General features: G+C 43.2%; 1 protein-coding gene across 16 annotated transcripts in view; it reads left to right on the forward strand.

Moving 5' to 3' along the window:
- Positions 1–18,687, forward strand: part of NRCAM (neuronal cell adhesion molecule) — a 967,670-nt gene that overhangs the window by 885,566 nt on the left and 63,417 nt on the right. For all 16 annotated transcript variants that reach the window (XM_086919453.1, XM_086919434.1, XM_086919444.1 and 13 more), the window contains one exon: positions 12,726–12,857. In XM_086919453.1, the coding sequence (XP_086775579.1) occupies positions 12,726–12,857 (132 nt within the window). The remainder of the gene's footprint in view (positions 1–12,725; positions 12,858–18,687) is intronic.

Consider the following 18,687-nt stretch of genomic DNA (forward strand, 5'->3'; position numbering starts at 1 on the left):
TTGTCTTGTGTGACTTATTATGTGCAAGGTCTGCCATCACCGAGAAAAGTTAATGCAGATATTGGTGACATATATATCACAATTATGTGATATGTTTAGCATTTAAATTTTTTTTTAAAGTTTCAATCACCCTCAGTCTGTATGTCACTTTCTTTAGATTTTGCTTTATTTTCTTCAAGAAGACGGAGTACAGATGTTAGGGCATAGGAAGTAAGGGAACAATTGGAAAGTCTGACTGTGTAACTCCAAATGTGCTGCATAGATCACATTCCAGAGTGCTCGGTGGACTTAGATAAGAATTATGAACGTGGAAGCTAGGATCTAGAAAGTGAGTCTTCTTTGTTTCTGGACAATATAAAGTAGAACATTCACCAAAGATGCTTTTAGTTTTTCAGTATATGCCTTGTGTAATCTAATATGTTGGTTGTTTGTCTCTTGTACATTTGTTAGTAGCATTTGCCATCGGTATTAATACTCCAGTATGGATTGTTTCAAACTTGTTACAAACATGGAGCCATAGCTTTCACCTCACTTTTAAATCTGAGAAACCCCTCAGAGATTCCTTTAATTTTTGCTCACTTTGATCTGTTACAGCAAATTGATTTTCTGATGCATTTTATGTATCTGATCCAACTTTATGAAAAATACATATTTAATCCGTTCAGTATTGCTGTGTCCCCTCCTATCAATTGAAAAAATACCTCTTGTTTTGATATAAAACTCACGTTTTTTAAAAACATGCTTTTGGTTTTTACATCATTTTCTTTACCAAAAGTGGCTCGTTGTTGACTTAACAACTGCTAAAATAGAATTTGCAATTGGATGCCACTCTCCCTTCCTATGTGCTTAAATTGTAGACATTCTTAGCAACGTTCCAATAGAGTGATGTATATTTTATTCGTCCCTAAAATGATACTGTGGTCTTTGCCAACTCGTTCATTTCCAGTTTGTCTGGTATTTTTATATCAACATTTGATTGAAAGCCATACCTCCTCCCAGATAATCTAAAAACTGGCAAAACTAATCTCCTTCAGGAAAGTACCGACAACATTCCTTTTCAAGGGCTTATGCTTCTCAAAAGCTCATTAGGATTGAAATAACCTCTCTCCAATGTGCCTACTGCTGCTTCTATTTTCTCCCTTAAGCAGCCATGTTTTATTTTTTTTCAGCTGGGGGCTAGCATAGTGCTGTGAGAGCCAATGCAAAATGGCCTTTTGCAACTAAGCCCTGAAAATAGGCAGACTTTGATATTTTGACTGCAGCCTGTATAGTAAGTAGATTGATGGCAGTGATATGGTATAATGCATGTCCATTATGCAGGTGGGAAAAGATGGTATAATTACCAGAGATTACTAGGTTACTTATAATGAGGGATGAGATAGGCAGGACTGCCATTATGGATTTTTGTTGAAAGATACAAGACTTATTAAATACACTGATCAGCAGGTCAATTTTAAATGACTATTTAGTAAACAAAAAGATAACTAACTACTAACATAACATATCATGTATTGTCAATACTATCTACCTTGTCAAGTGTATGTAGAATAGCACAACATGTTGAAATGCGGTGCTCAACTTTTTATACCCTTGTCTACTTGCTGGATGAAAGGATTCACTGTAGGAACTACAGCATGATCATGTCTTACTTAATTTGCATAATGTGGCTGTTTTGCTTTTTGGGGAGATGGTGGTTTAAATCTAGTGTTGAATTCAAGTTTGCTATTTGTGATCTTATATTTCATTAAAATGTTTAATTGGTTGTTTAGTGGGAGCTTTCTAAATGTGTCAGCCTTTCCGTTCATTCTCCTCGAAGAATGGGTTAAAATCATTTTTCCTATTGGAGAACATTTGTCACTCTTAAGAAAACATGTTATTCCTATTGTTAGGAGTGCGTAATTATTGCAAAACAGTATTCTATAGTCCTATTGTAATCAAGTTAATTTAATAGAATAGAAATTAGACAAAGCTCTTAATGGGTGCACCTTTCCATTAGTCATTCCACATATGAAGCCAATGTGCGGTTGAGTCTGGTTTAGGGCATAGCATGAAATCAGATTCACTAGGAAAATCCCAGTTTCCCCTATTGATTAAGGCCCACCTCCTTGGCCTTGCTCAAATTTAATCTGAAGTGTAATTTCAATCAGTTTCAGCATATCTAAAGTGGAACATGGGTATTTACTTATGTGGAAAAATTGAAGGCTACTCAGGTTCAGGGTTGCAGCTCCTATCTGTGCTCACCAGCCTCAAATCTCTTGCTACAGAAAAGACATGGGCTGACATGGACTCTTATAAACGTGCACTGGTTCTCTTTGAGGCAGTCATAGCTCTTGCTATAGCTGAAGGCCGTTCCTGGAATCCAGCTCCCAGATTATCGGCTCCTATCCTGACGAATCTCAAGCACTCTGCGGATTCTCCTAATTTTCTGCTCGAATTCGAGCCACGTCAGCAGGACTTCACCAGGGAGTTATTAATCCCTAACTACTCTGATCCTGCTTTAAATTGGATTCCTCTTATCACCGCACCAGGACGCAACGGGTAGGATATTGATCCTCTATCCCTCCGGCCTTGCGGTCCACATCTTGAATTGGCAGCTACCTCTCAGGCATTCAGATTTTTCTGACCTGATAATGATCCCCCAACCGCTGTTGGGGATCAAAATATCAAAAAACAACTACATCTTGACTCCAACCCTCTGCTTATGCTTGAAGTGGAGCATACGATGTTCTCCTCATTATGACTGTTGTAAACAATGTATCACTGAAAGTCACTTTGAAAACAAATGTCTGAGGTCTTGAAATCTGTAGATTTCCAAACCCCGTCACTGTCTGCTCACTGCATTATACTAAATGTTGTCTGTGTTTATTGAATGTTTAAATAAATAAAGTTTTTTCCATTTGGATATAGACCTACACAGCTCTGATTGTAGTTCTGTGTGTAAGCCTTCATGTTTCCTTGATAGAGACCACTGTCTCTAATAACATACTGCTCATCCTTGGTCCTTTCTGACTTACAGGATTCCCTTGTTCTATGTTTATTTACAGCTTTAGGCCCAGGCACATCATTATATTGGCTGTACTATATATTCTGGCAGATCAAGTGCAGAGACTGCTGAAGCACACTGAGGCCCTCCTGGTATTGGGGCAGCAGACAAGTAGAGCAGTCGACAGGCACCAGAAAGGCAGCTGCTGAATGAGAGAGTAAGACTTTGCTGCTGGAAGAAGGAGTATGAGAGCTCCCTTACACCTCTGGGAGCCCTCATGCTAACAGCATAGTGACCTGACATAGGAAGAGAAGTGGGAGGCCAAACAGCTGTTGGTGGCACATTGAACAATATAGCTAACATTCAATAGCATCTGTCCATCACAAGAAGAGTCATGATAAACTTGAAGATTCCTGTCAAATATGGGTATCTCTGTCAATGTAGGGAGCCTTTTCATATAAGGCTAAGCCAAACAAATGTGGTGTTTCTGTTTCATGTGAGAGGCTGTTGAATCTTGGGCCTAGTGAAACAGTTATCTGCATAGGGGTGACCTTTCTAGAAGTACAAGAGGTAAGGGAGAAAACAATCACTTGTTAACATCTAATTTTAGTGCACTTGACAACTTAATCTGAGTTCAGTAGGGTTTAATTATAAATTTAGAAACAAATCAACTGAAATCGATTTCAACATAATCATATAAAATTTCAGAAAGATCACGAAGAGATTTACCCTATATGATACAATGTAGAAGACTCGCTCTATGATGATGCAAACAATCAGGAAAATGAACTCAGGATTAAATTGCATCAGATGATTTTTCAAAGTTAGCACGAGCAAGCTATCTCACCATACACTACCTTAAAAGGGGCAACCCTAAGCTAAGAAACATTCGATAAGGGTGAAATCAGAAAGTATTCGGAGTCTTCAATAGAAGGCACTCCAACCATGGGTCAAGTAGCATAAAGCCACACAAGTTGAAGCATTTCTTCCTCCCTTTCAAAACCTAAGATGACTCTTCTGCCCCGCACTTTGTTCAGCATAAAATATTGATTGCAGTCAGAGTACACAATTCCACGTGATATTTGCCGGTGAATTTCCATAGTTTGAGTACAATGGATTCTTTCACCACCTTTCCTACATCAATAAGTTACAACTTTGCTCGTCCTTGGTCATTCCTCTCCTTTTCCGTGAGAACAAGCCTCCTTGCTTGTTACTGTGCTTCAGCTTTCCAACTTTATCTTCTCTTACCTTGCTATCTTAAGAAAACAAAACCCTCTTTGCTAACTAATGAGGCTTTTTCTCTCCAAACCTGTAGTGGAAACAAAATACAAATACACACATTCTACATTGAAGGTTAAATACAAATTACGTGTTAAACTCTAAACGTGAGCATGGACACAACTGTTTCTCGAGGCCTATTCTAGTCAATTTAGTAGTGCACAGGATTACAGAATATCCAACAATTCATTTGGCTGAATGAGGAGACACCACTAAACAGACGGTGAACTGCCTTTAATGCGAGGAAACAAAGTCAGTTGAAAAGAAACTTCTCACTCCACAATGCAAAGCCCAACGTATTTCGAGCACCCCTGTGCTCAAAACGGGGTGTGAAGGCAATGAAGGCAAAAACAACAGCAGTGTGAGGAAGCCTTTGATAAGCGTCTCAAGTCCTGCCCTGGTGGGCGTGTGCCAAAAGGCCTGCTGGTACTTGATGTTCCCTTCCGTGTGTTATCCCAGTGGATTCCGTGGTACGCCACAATTAAAATACAGTGTTCCCCCAGCGGGTCGGGTGAAACTGCCCCTTACATCCTGCTGTGCATGCAACTTCACTCACAATGGCGCATCTGTTCCTCAGTGCTTCGAATCTTCAAAGCACCCGATCTGCACCACAAGTGGCAGGGCGTCTCCACGACTTAGGCCAGTCCACAAAACATCCAACAATTCATTTGGCCTAATGAGGAGACGCAACTAAATAGGCGGTGAACTGCCTTTAATGCGAGGAAACACAGTCAGTTGATAAGACAATTCTCACTCCACAATGCAAAGCCCAATGTGTTTCGAGCACTCCTGTTCTCTTGATCACGGGCGGAATGAAGGCAAAAACAACTGCAGTCAGAGGGAGCCTTTATTAAGCGTCTCAAGTGCCGCCCTGGTAGGCGTGTGCCAAAAGGCCTGCTGGTACTTGATGTTCCCTTCCGTGTGTTATCCCAGTAATTACAGTGGTATGCCAAAATTAAAATACAGTGTTCCACCAGTGGGTCGGGTGAAACTGCCCCTTACATCCTGCTGTGCATGCAACTTCACTCACAGCACAATAGCCCAGCTGTTCCTCAGTGCTTCGAATCTTCAAAGCACCCGGTCCGCACCACATGCGGCAGGGCATCTCCACACCCTAGGCCAGGCCGCAAAACATCCAACAATTCATTTGGCCTAATGAGGAGACGCCACTAAACAGACCGTGAACTGCTTTTAATGTGAGGAAACACGAACAGTTGAAAAGACAATTCTCACTCCACATTGCAAAGGTCAAACCGTTTCAAGCACTCCTTTGCTTTTGATCACGGGCCGAATGAAGGCAAAAACAACGGCAGTCAGAGGGAGCATTTGATAAGCGTCTCAAGTTCCGCCCTGGTGGGCGTGTGCCAAAGGGCCTGCTGGTACTTGATGTTCCCTTCCGTGTGTTATCCCAGTAGATGCCGTGGTACGCCAAAATTAAAATACAGTGTTCCCCCAGTGGGTCGGGTGAAACTGCCCCTTATTATTATTATTATGTTTGTACTTGTAAAGCGCGCTGCTACCCGGAGGTTTCCTGGCACTGTGCAACGCTGGGGAACCCGTCCTGGCTTTCCCTGTGGGATGGTCCCTGCTGGGAGTCCCCAGGGTGGAGCCAGGCATCCCCGACGTTGGGGGGGGCCGTTGTGGAGATTAGGCAAGCTAATGCCCAGAGTTGCCGAGTGTGACCCCAGATTAGAGTAGGCACCGAAGCGAGAATTATCGAGTCCGCTGACCCAAGTCCACGACCCTGCCGCGTCGGGAATTGAACCCTGGCCCCGGCCGACTTCTGCTCCCGGGTCTGCCGCCTCTAACTGGTGAGCCACACCACTCCACTTACATCCTGCTGTGCATGCAACTTCACTCACAATGGCCCGTCAGTTTCTCAGTGCTTCGAATCTTCAAAGCACCTCGTCTGCGGCAGAGCGTCTCCGCTCCCTAGGCCAGGCCGCAAAACATCCAACAAGTCATTTGCCCTAATGAGGAGACGCCACTAAACAGATGGTGAACTGCCTTTAATGCGAGGAAACACAAACAGTTGAAAAGACAATTCTCACTCCACAATGCACAGCCCAATGCGTTTCGAGCACTCCTGTGCTCTTGAACAGGGGCGGAATGAAGGCAAAAACAACAGCAGTCAGAGGGAGCCTTTGATAAGCGTCTCAAGTCCCGCCCTGGTGGGCGTGTGCCAAAAGGCCTGCTGATACTTTGTTACCTCCTGTGTGTTATCCCAGTGGATGCTGTGGTACGCCAAAATTAAAATACAGTGTTCCCCCAGTGGGTTGGTGAAACTGCCCATTACATCCTGCTGTGAATGCAACTTCACTCACAATGGCCCGTTTGAGGGTTACAGAATATGTTCACATTTCTACACACACAATAAATGCGGCTCTATAATACATGTATAAATTGTAAAGAATTATGAAGATGTCATTCTAAATGCACCTGCATTAAATAGATTCCTATTACACACATAAATGTTTAAGCATTAAGAGAAGAGACCTGAGATGGACAGCAAGCAACAGCAACCAAGCATGAACAAGGCACCGATTAAAAGTCCACTCTAAGTGTATGTGAGGAATTGGAAACTAGTGGTCTTCAATAGACAGATTATACTGTCTGTAACCCAGACCCAAAAATGTCACTACAGCCTGAAGTAAAACTTTGCTTGGTAGACATTGGAAAAGAGTGATGAATCGTATTGTATAGGCTTAATAGGAGGAGGAATATATTTATGCATTGACTAGTAAAGCCTATGCAATGCCATCTTTAGCTTAACACTTAAATACAATGATGGCAAAACATTTATGTCAGCATTTTAATATTTGGTTGGTGGAATGTATGTGGTGTAAAAACTCAGTTATGGCTCTCGCCTTCAAAAATATTAGAGAACGCCATGAATCAGGAGCTGATGGAGTACGTGGATTCTAACAATATCCTGGACTCCTGTCAGCATGGTTTCAGGTCACAACACTCTACAGAATCTGCTCTGATAATGGCAACTGAGGAGATTCGTAAGGTCATGGATGAAAGTGGTAGAGCTTTTTTAATCCTACTTTATTTAACAGCCGCTTTTGACACCGTAAATCATGTGGTCCTAGTGCAGCGGCTTAGAGCCTTGGGTGTCAAGGATACAGCCTTAACATTGCTCATGTCCTTCCTGGGCTTCAGGGTACAACAAATCTACTGGGACGGAATTCAGACCATAGAATTCTTTCTCCAATGAGGAGTCCCTCAAGGATCAGCTTTATCCCCCACATTGTTGAATCTGTATGTGACCCCACTGCCAAATTGATAAAAGATCAAGGTTTAACACTAGTACTGTATGCAGATGACACCCAGTTAGTGGTATCACTTACACAGATTGTCGAAGCTACAGTAGAACGGTTTCGAAATTGCCTCACTAGTGTGATGGGCTGGATGAATACAAACTTCCTAAAGCTCAATACAGAGAAAACTGAGGTAGTAGAATTTGTCCAAAAACCCTCAATCTGGAATCACCTATGGTGGCCCCCAGAAGCTGGCACCTCTCCTATCTCTGTGCCAAAGACAAAGAATCTAGGTTTTCTGATTGACAAGGAATTAACACTTACCTCACAAATCAATCAAGTTACCTCGACCTGCTTTTTTATGATTAAGGTTCTTGTGAAAAATACTGCAGTTTATTCCTTTTTCTTTAGGAAAAACGGTAGTAGGAGCCTTGGTTCTATCGTGAATTGACTACTGCAATGCACTGTATGTTGGAGCTGGGAAAAGACAGCTTTCCAAACTTCAGTTATTGCAGAACGCTGCCGTAAGAATACTGTTGGATCCCCCTAAACAGCACCCGACGTCAAACGGCATAAGGCAGCTACATTGGTGCCCAGTCCGACGACGAGTGGACTTTACGGCGTTATGCCTAGTCCACAAAGCTGTATACGGAGGAGGTGCAGTGGATATCAAATCTCTTTTTCCACTGTATGTAAAGACCCGCGCATTAAGGTCTGGGAGTCTGGGGCTGGTCTGTCTCCCTAAGATAAGAAGAGCCCGATGGGGAGGCAAGGGTTTTTAATTTCAAGCGTCAAAGCTATGGAACGCCCTCCCTACAGAGCTACGCTTGCAAGCCAACAAGATCCTGTTCAGAAAGGCAATAAAAACATGGCTTTTCATAAAATCCTAATTCAGAAGCAGCCACTCCTCATCCTCGCTCAGCTCCAAGACGCCTCAGCAATAGTGCACTTAATAAATAACTCAGTCAGTCAGTCGCCTTCCCAATGATAGGCAGATGCATTCAAGCTCAATAGCTGGGCAGCAGAGCTCTAAAGAGGAGACCATGTGGTCTTGTTTATTGCATACTACTTTTCGTGTAGCGATTCGCAGAGGTAGGCGGGCATTAAAGCACTCTTTCTCTGCCCACGTATGCCCTGCGTCAAATTCAGCACCGTGTCTTTTAACTTTACGCTAATCTCTTTTCTTTAGTAATATTGAAGCAGACTGCCCGCAAGAGGGCATAGGACTACATATTTCATGGTTTCTTCATATTCTAAACTCAATTTGATTTCAACAACGCATCTGTGCGGTGCAAACTTTTTTCTGTTTTACGCCTACATGTCTGCAATACCACGCTGCAAATTACAAGCACATTCTTCAAATAAAGAATAAACCTACCGTCTCTTTAATTTTTTTTGAGAATTCCTATTGAAATGTAAATCTGTCACAAAATATTAGTATGCACACAATCACTTCTGTTCCATGCGGACATGTCAACAGTGTTCCTGCTTCAGTGCAGACTGAAGTCGGGTTGACATTGTGCCTATCTAGTAGTTTTAATTTCCCATATGACTGTAAAAACTGTAACTTTTGCTAGTATTTCTAAGGTCATTTGATGGAACATAAACATCACTGATTCATAAATGGCTAGTTATTAGTCTTCAATAAAAGTTTGTCAATTTGTAAACTACCACATATGTGTTCTACAATGAAAAGCTGCATTAGGGCCCTAATGAATGTGAGTGGGGTTTTACGATAATGGGTTGGCGGCTCTGATTAAAAAATGTACAGCTATAATTTTATCATACGCGTCTACACAGCAATTTGTAAAAGCCAGGAACTGCACGAGCAAATACGAAGTGCATTAAACTGTATTTGCATATAAAAACATTCCCACACAATCGCCTACTAATTTGTAGTTTCTCGCATTTAGGCATCAAAGCTGCATTTAATGTCATTGATTTTCACTTTATTAGCAGCTGCTGCCTTCAAAGGAATTTAAATATCTCCAGGCATAGAGAAAGTTCGATTTATGTGGAGTAATTGCGAAATCATGTGTGAAATTCACACTGAATTGTGAGATGTACCTGTTGCTTTAAAGGCTATGTTGTTAAGAGGATGAGTGAGACTGGGCTATGCTTTCCTATAACTCTTGCGCTTCTACATGTTTTTAGGGTTTTAGGGTTTGCACAATTTGTTTGCATGATTATTTAATTGCATGTCTTACAGCAGGATGCAATGTTCATAAATCACACCACTTATTATATTGCTGAAGTACCGAAGAAGTACCCTTTCCTATTATCGCTATCAAAACCGTCAGGAGCAAGATACATTTAAATGAACACCAGCAGAGGTGGAAGTGCATCGAAATAAAGTTGCCTCGCAACCTGCTTGTGGTGGTTAGGCAGATAGGATGCCTGCAGCAGGAGAGCTGGTGTTTGAAATGCACCACAGCTTGAAAGCCAAGGGCCATATAACATATCGGTTGCACTTGCCATCCTTGCACAATGGGGCACCTGAAAGCAGGTGTGCCGGATGCAAACATGGAAAGTGCATCAAATCAGGAAGACTGTACTACTCTCAGGATAGCCAAGAACTCGCAATGCCCCCAGGGCAGCGCATTCAAGAGAAATCCAGAGCAATTCTTTAACAGTTGCTCCATGTTTCTCTCTGCAGGCGGCAACCCACCTGAACTTTAAAACAGATTAGAGATCCCCTTGCACGCGGGTGCAGTGAGTGGCTGCACCCACCTGCAAGGGGATGTGTGTGGGAATCCATGGGACCCTCTTTCATCTCTTTAGAGGGCTGCATTTACAAGGTGCAATGAAAGTACACAACCTTTTTGTGGTGCGCTTTCAGTGTGCCTTCTTCAGGAATGTTTGCCTCTGCTCCCACTTCTGTAATAGGCCAAGGGCACAAATGCAAAGTGATTCCCTTGCACAGGGCCACATCCCCATGCAAATGAGGGAGCACCCTCTAATGATGGCTCTCGCTCTGTGTGTGTGCCAGCGCTATCTGTATTACAAAAGGGGCCACACAAGCATCTGTGGCCCCTTCTGTAATACTATCGTGCCCTGGGGTTGCATCAAGCGGTCGCCAAATACCCATAGTGCCCCCGGGGTGCTTGTGTAATATGGGGCCGGGACTACAATTAGCATCAAGGTGTATACAATAATTACAATTCAACATTGAAAGGATGTTATGCTGGAATTGCAAAAAGACATATGCTAGAACCATTATACTAGTATGACATGTAGCAGAACTATATAACTGAGAAAATGGAAGTACTGAGTCTTAGTTTACATTAGTTTTTATAGTTCCATATGAAAGTACCTCATAGTGAGGTATATGTATAATAAAGATCAAATGTACTATACTTGCCCGCAGAGCTGTTTTTCAATGAAAACAGATCTATCATAATTACATAATTACTGCATAGTCTTGTCTTCTCTAGCCAAATAATTTAATCAGTCCCTCTGCTTATTTGCCACTCCACTGCCGCAGAATTTCAGTTGTCCTGCTTACACTATTTGAATTCTGGTTGACAGAGGTGGAGGGCTCAGATTCTGAGTGTTAATCTATTGGCCATATGAAGTATATGTTTTAGTTGTCCATGTTTATCAGGTTTTGACTAGAAGATGGCAGTTTTAACCAAAGACTAGCATTTTTATAGCCAAGCAGAATTCACATGTACTTGCACATATGACAGAAAGAAGTCAGTTTTTTAGCACATTTTTGTAACACCAGCTTCACAGCAGGGCACATAAATAGTGAAATAGTTGAAAAATCTCTGCACACATTCCTATTAAAAAGCCATGTAATGGGCAGATAGTCTCAACCATGCGCTTAAAAAATGGTGAAAAAAAGCCGGTCATATTTAAGGAAAGTGGTCGGGATTTGTATATAATTCTGTCTTGCCTCAAGGAGTACATGGAAAACACGATGTACTGTTCTCCACAAAGCGTTGCGCATTTATCCTTGGCTACTTCAAGTCATTGTAACGGCACATTAATTGACCAGTATACTAGGAAAGTCACTTTGTAACTATTTGAAACGTGTGGAACTAAACGCAATGTACATTAGAACCAACCTTTTTTATTTTGCAGTATCCACACAAAATGATATTTTCAAGTTTCAAACAAACGTGTGAAGTGAGCTTTATTGACTGGCAGGGTCGGGCTGGCAGTGCCCAATGGGCTGGACGGACATGGCAATGTATGGGCCGGTTTATTGGAACACATGTGGACCTGTTTTAATCTCTGCTGAGTCAGTTTTTACTGTTGATTTCCCGATATTAAACCAAATATTGCTTACTGCACACTCAAATCCATGCAGTCTTCCATACCTTGCAATACACTAAACAGTGTATCTGCTCCAATTTGCAACCGTGGGCAACTTTTTTAGCTTTCTAATTCAATAATGGGGATCACTTTTATTTTCGTGCCTATTTTCTGTCCCAGTCCGACTTAACACCCTTATAAAAAACAGCAAAAAAACTGCAGTTATCCACAACCTCATGAGTGAGTAGTGATGAGAAACACAAGGGTTGGTGTAACACTTCAAAAGCATTTTTCATTATACACAAGGGCAACTTTACACATGGGTTGCACTACCATCCTGTGTTAATTTTTCATTTTGTGACTTATACAATTGTAGGGCCACAGAATAACATCTGTTTTCTTTTTATGAAATCAGAACAAAAGCTTTGGGTTTGTATACGGATGCTCACAGAGCAGTGCATCATATTCTCTGTCACAATATGGTCGTTACAAAACAAACTTTGTCAACTAGTTAACACATAGACCCTTATTACAAGTATAGGTGATATTTATCGCAGAAAATAAATATTGATACCACAGGGTGCTTTATTTATTGAGTGCGATAACTACACCTTTTACGAGTTGTTGTTGAGATAGAATTTGAGGATTGTGGCATTTAATGTGCCAAGTTACAGTAAATACTGTATGGTTTTCTCGATTACATATTGGTAGGTTTGAACTGCCGAAATTTAACAATTTGGCAAGCTATTTAATGCATACGATGATTATCGGATTTGTTAAATACCTAACAACTCGTAATTCCAACTGTGTGTAAACACGGGCTTATGCATGGGTCAGATTTAACCGCCCAACTGGAAATCAGAGCTTTGGGGTTGATAACTCTTTTGATGTCTGCTATGAATAATTGAAATGTTAATTCATGTTTCCTTTTTATCCTCCAGCAATGGCAAGTCGGCAGGTTGACATTGCTACTCAAGGATGGTTTATCGGTCTGATGTGTGCAGTCGCACTTCTTATCTTGATACTGCTGATAGTCTGCTTCATCAAAAGAAATAAAGGCGGGAAGTATCCAGGTATGTTATTCCTCAAATGTCTCAGCCAGTGTACAATGCAGAAGGATTTCTTTATTTAACTGTTCAAAATCTTCATCAGTACTGTAATTTTGATCAGTGCAACTGCTTTTGTTGTGGCTGGTCCCAAGTATATTGTTCCTTTGCTGCTCATTAGTAGTTCCAAATGGCAATGCTTCCTCACACATTGAGGTGTAACCTATTATTTTTTACTTACGTTCTAATTCTAACTAACTTCGATTGTTTTGCCCAGGCCATTACTATCCACCCCTCACCAAGTCTGAAGATATACTGCTTCTGCACTACCCACTAATTCATTTCACTCTCCTTCCTTCTTAGCATTGAGGTCTTCCAATCCATGTTTTTACTGCTTTCACCTCTGGATTACTCCATGTGTTTACTTTTTCCTCTATGGGGTCCCTTCATTGTGTGTCTAGTTTCCTTGCACCACGCAGACATACACCTTGGCACATCCTCTGCTCCATGAATTCTCTATGTCTACAGGTCAATCCTGTCTCACCTTGGTCTGATATGCCCAGCTACAAAGACCTTGTTGGCTCCAATTCCCATTGTACCCCACAGTTGTGTATCTTCCATTCAGCCAAGTGTGTATGCATGTGGGAGATTTATGTTGTGTAAATCTATCTGTAAAGCAATGGATGCTCTGCATCAATGAGGTTTTTCATGACAGTCTGAGATACATGTATATAGAATGTTTTTGTACCTGACAGCCTAATATGTAGTGAAACAAACAAAGAAGGGATGTGTAACAAAGTGGATAATTAGTTGGGGTGCCTGGTAGTCTACCATGAGTTAAAGGGCACTATTCATGTTGCGTCCAGCAATATTTCAAGTAATTTAAATCTGAACTCAACCCCTGGTAGCCATGGCACTGAGCAGACTAAATTTAAGAAAAGGGGTAAAGAATTTAGAAGTACCAAAACAGTTAAAAAGTAAAAAAAACAACACAATAAAACCCCCACTCTAATTTATAAAAATCTATAATAACTGAACAAAGTGACACCAAATTACAAAATCCCATTAAGGTGAACCTGAGTTATGAATTGTTGAAGTTTTAAATAAAAATAGCACCAAAAAGCATTAAGCTCCAACCTCGGTCATCAGTTTTTGCTTAACTGGTACCCAGGCATGATTTAAGACTGACCATGATGCAGTGCGGGGCAGATACCAAAACCTGGTTTGAGCGAGCTTGAAGTTCTATCTTTGGACTTAGTCTCTGAAATGGAAGTCACAAATACTGAATGGGGAAGGCAGGAGGCTGTGGCCTAGAAAGGCTTCACAAGGCTGAATAACTGTCAGATGAGGTCCTGACAAAGCAGTTGACTGGGACGGGAAAGCTCAAAGTGGTAGAAAATGTGTGCCCAAGGAATGTTTCTCTGCTCAGACACTTTTGGTGCCTTAGCCCGGTGTACGTTTCCATGTTTGAATGTAATCACTTTTGTAGGAGCTTTGATTCCTCAAGTGGACAAGATTGTAAGCTGTAGCCCAACAGGGCTCCAGGAGGCCAGATAGCCTCTCTGCAACATCCCATTAATATGGATCTGCTACTATGCAAAAGCTCAGAGCAGGAGCAACATTAATCTTTGGCCTAACAGCAACTTACCTTCCACAGATTGACTTGGCAGGTTTGTCCTCATCCTACAAAAGTCTTAGCAGCCAAAGGTTTCTAAGTGCTAGGTTTTTCAGGAGCTTAGGAGGAGTACACTTTAACAAGCCAAGGGTACCAAGACCTCAGGAACATCAAGTGGGGGATCATGACTCACTCCAGCAGAAGCCACCAGGAGGGTAGAGGACAAGCCTAGTTGGAATTGTTCATCTGGGCTCTTCAGGAAAAGGGGCTTCTTACATATTTTTGTAGCCCTGTAGCTTAACAGGAGGTCAGCCAACCGACCCTTGCTATGCCACAGTAGTTATACTCATGCCCCCTCCCTGAACAATATGGAAATTGTTCCAGGAGGTAGTCCTACCCACTTCTGGAGTAGTTCCTATTGCTTGACAGTAAACAATCCCACGCTGCACCTCTCTTCCTGAATCCAGCATGGCAGAACCAATCTCCATTTGGGAAGAGCCTTTGTGCCCCCCCCCCCCCCCCCCCCCCCACTGACGTGGTCAAAGAAATGGACAACCTCTCATCTGTAGTCTCTCCAAACCAGTTCTGGAGGCAGCTTCTTTTCCACTAGAATTGGTGCTTACCTGAATGGGGAAGCAAAGAAGGGCCCTGCCCAAGTGTCAGTTAACATTGCCCTATGGCATGGTTGGCCTCTTTGAAGTTAATCAAAGTTCATGGTCCTAGCCCAGATGGTAATCCTGCTAGAGGAGAAACATCTTGCCACACCCAGAGGTTTTTGTACTGCTCTGGGAGCAGTGTCACACCTCATCAAGGGGGCTATTTAGCTGCCGGGTGACAGTTGAAGCTTATGCAAATGGCCTCCAGGTGTCTTTGTCAGGGATCAAGGAACCTTTTAAAAGTACCTTTTCCTTAATAGTTAGTATATATTGATTTTACTGCTAAATTGAAATTTGAATACTGTTAATGATAGTCTTTGAGTTCTATTCCTAGGAATTTCCTGACCGAAATTTGCATTTTTAAATGGAATAATGTAACTCAATGTTTTCCTTATGGAACAGCAAGCTCTGGTACAGTGAACAAAGCTTTTGGGTTTTATTTCACTATAAGGATATGTTTAACATTAAATATTTATATGTTCTGCTTTTAGTTATCATGCACCTTTCCATATGGGTAATAAGGCCCACTTAGGGGTGACATATTAATATATAAAATGAAGATTTATGGCACTGCAAAGGGGTTTCACTGACCAAACAGAAATGTATAATTTAAAACTGCCCACAATAGCAGGCCTGCAGTCATAATAATAATAATAATAATAGGGAGGTTTATAAAGCGCCTGGTTACGCACACCGGCGTGTCCACGCGCTATAGTAAATGGGAGTAACAGAGTCACAACAAAGAAACGGAGCTAGCCTACTGGATAAACAGATGAGTTTTGAGTTTCCCCTTGAATCTAGACTCTGATGATTCAAGGCGGAGTTCTAGTGGGAGCCTATTTCATCTTCTCGCTGCTAGAAACTGGAAGGACCTTCCCCCATGCGTGCCTTTTTTACTTTGGGAATTTTTAATAGCCCTGAGCCCGAAGATCTCAAGGCTCGGGCAGGCTCGTAGGGAGTAATAAGGTTCTGTAATGGCTACGGTGCCTTGCCGCATACAATACGGTGGCAAGTGCACAGAGCCTTAAACTCAATTCTGCTCCTGACAGGAAGCTAATGAAGTGCCTGCAGCGCTGCCTTCGAGGCAGATCTTTTGGGTAGCCTCAGGACCAAGCGAGCCACTGCATTTTGTAACACCTGAAGGTGGTCAAGTCTCTTTACCGTGGCACCCAAATAAAGAAGATTGCCATAATCCAATCATGCAGTGACCAAGGCATGCACCAGCGTCTTACGGGCCTCCGTAGGGAGAAGCTCAAGAGTTTTCCGCAGGCCTTTCAGAACGCCAAAGCATACCCCCACCATGCGAATAATCTGGGGCACAAATGTTAGCTCCGCATCGAGCCAAATGCCCAGGTTTTTGGCTTCCTGACAAGGAGTAGGGGCCGATCCCAGGCAGGACAGCCACCATGCCGATGACCACACAGATGGGCCCCCCACTACCACAAGCTTTTCCGTCTTGCTACCATTCAGCCTCAGGCAGTTGGTCGACATCCAGGATGCAAGCTCCTGCATGCATGCTCTGAACCTGTCAGCACCAAGACCGGGCGCGCACACGCTATAGGGAGATGACCAGCTGCGTGTCATCGGCATAGGACACTATGCGCAGCCCATGGGCCTCAACTATGGCTGCCACTGGGGAGACACATAGGTTAAATAAGGTTGGGCTCAGGGACGAACCCTGAGGTACGCCCTGCCCCAAGTTGATGTCTCTAGAGTAGCAGTCCCCCAGCCGGACCTGAAAGCTCCTGTCTACCAGGAATGACTGAATCCATTTCACCGCGGCACCTGAAATCCCACCTTCATTCAGACACTGCAGCAGACTGGCATGTGCTACAGAGTCGAATGACGCGCTGAGGTCCAGGAGGACCAGGGCCATAGTTTGGCCCTCATCCACCCCCTGTCTGATGGTCTCGACCGCCATAAGCAGGGCCAACTCAGTAGAGAGGCGGGGTCGGAATCCAAACTGAGTGGCGTGAAGAAGATTAGCTTCCTCCACATATTCCATCAGCTGGATGTTCACGACCTTCTCCGCCACTTTAGCCATATAGGGTAGACGAGATATAAGGCGGAGGTTCTCCAATTTCTCAAAGCTGATGTTCGGCTTTTTTTGAAGAGGGAGTACCACCGCCTGTTTCCACTCCGTGGGTACCGTATGAGTCCTAAAAGATACCTCCAGCAGATGTCTGATATAAGGTTCAAGGGTCACCAGGTTTTCAGCGAGTCGCTTGGGCGAGGCAGGATCCCTCGGGGAGCCTGACTTTATCGATCTGCAGATCTGTATAAGTACCTCCGGGGAAGGGCTAATAAATTTCTCCAATCCCTGTCGTCCCCTGACTACCCCTGTATCTTCTGAAAACTCAGAACCTGTTACAATTTGCCCAGGAAAAGAGGAGTACATTTTTGCCACTTTTTCTGCGAAGAATTCTGCAATACGGTTACATGAGTCCACAGAACAATCCGCCGGCGCAGCGGAGGACTTCGCGGTGGAAATAGATTTATAGATTTTAAACAATTCCTTCGCGGAGTTCTCTGCCTCCCTAATCCTCTTGGCAAAGTGGGCTGCCTTAGCCCTTCTAATCAGCCCATGGTAGGCTCGCCTCTTTGCCGAGTACTCCTGTTTTGCCTGGCTCGAGAAGGCCACCTCCACTGCCTCTCATAGCGCTTACATGCCGCCTTTGCCAACCGCAGCTCGTCGTTAAACCAAGGAGCCGGTCTCTGTGAGCGGTGGCCCGCATTAGTCAAACATATTGGGGCGGTAGAGTCTAAAGCCTCTGTAATGCGCTTATCCAAATTACTGCTATCTGTTTCCATATCCATCCCGCCCGGTCGCCCTCCTTTGGTTAGTGCTTCGTCAAACTTGGCCTGAGAGAATTTCGCCCATTTCCGGCTAGGATAGTTACGGGGTGCCTGTTCCAGTGCTCTTGCACCCGGAATCAGCACCACAAATGGCACAAGAAAGTGGTCTGACCAGGGTACCGGGATGGTAGGTTTGATCTCCACTTCCTCCCAATTAGCAAATATTGGGTCCAACAAATGGCCCTGCTGATGGGTGGGGGTCTTAACTCTCAGGTCTAGAAGTAATGCCTGCAATTCCCGACAGAAACTAACCGCCCCTCTGTCCAGAGAATCTTCCATATGCATATTCATGTCCCCTAACACGATGAACTTGTCTCTGCGTAGAGCGGCTTCAGTAATACCTTCTACCAAACTGTCTGTAAACCTGGTGTGAGGATCCGGAGGTCTATAAATCAGGAAGCCCTTCACTGTAGTACCTGCATTCACCCTGATAGTGAAGGTCCCTACCTCACTTTCTGTAACCGTCATTTGCTCCATTTGGCAGCACAGAGGCTGCTTGAAAACAATGGCTATGCCTCCGCCTCTACCCTTAGGCCTGTCTTGCCTAACCATCAGATATCCTTCCGGCAAAGACTCAATGATATCCGGGTCAGAGTGCGCATCTAGCCACGTTTCCGTAAGGAAAAGGAGATCAAATTGTTTTTCTGTAAGGAGATTATAAATATCTCGTCTATGTTTGCGCAAAGATCTAACATTAAGTAATCCGCAAACCAGACTGGAATACTCCTGT

The sequence above is a fragment of the Lissotriton vulgaris genome, chromosome 1_1, assembly GCF_964263255.1.
Source record: "Lissotriton vulgaris chromosome 1_1, aLisVul1.2, whole genome shotgun sequence".
Classification (NCBI taxonomy): domain Eukaryota; kingdom Metazoa; phylum Chordata; class Amphibia; order Caudata; family Salamandridae; genus Lissotriton; species Lissotriton vulgaris.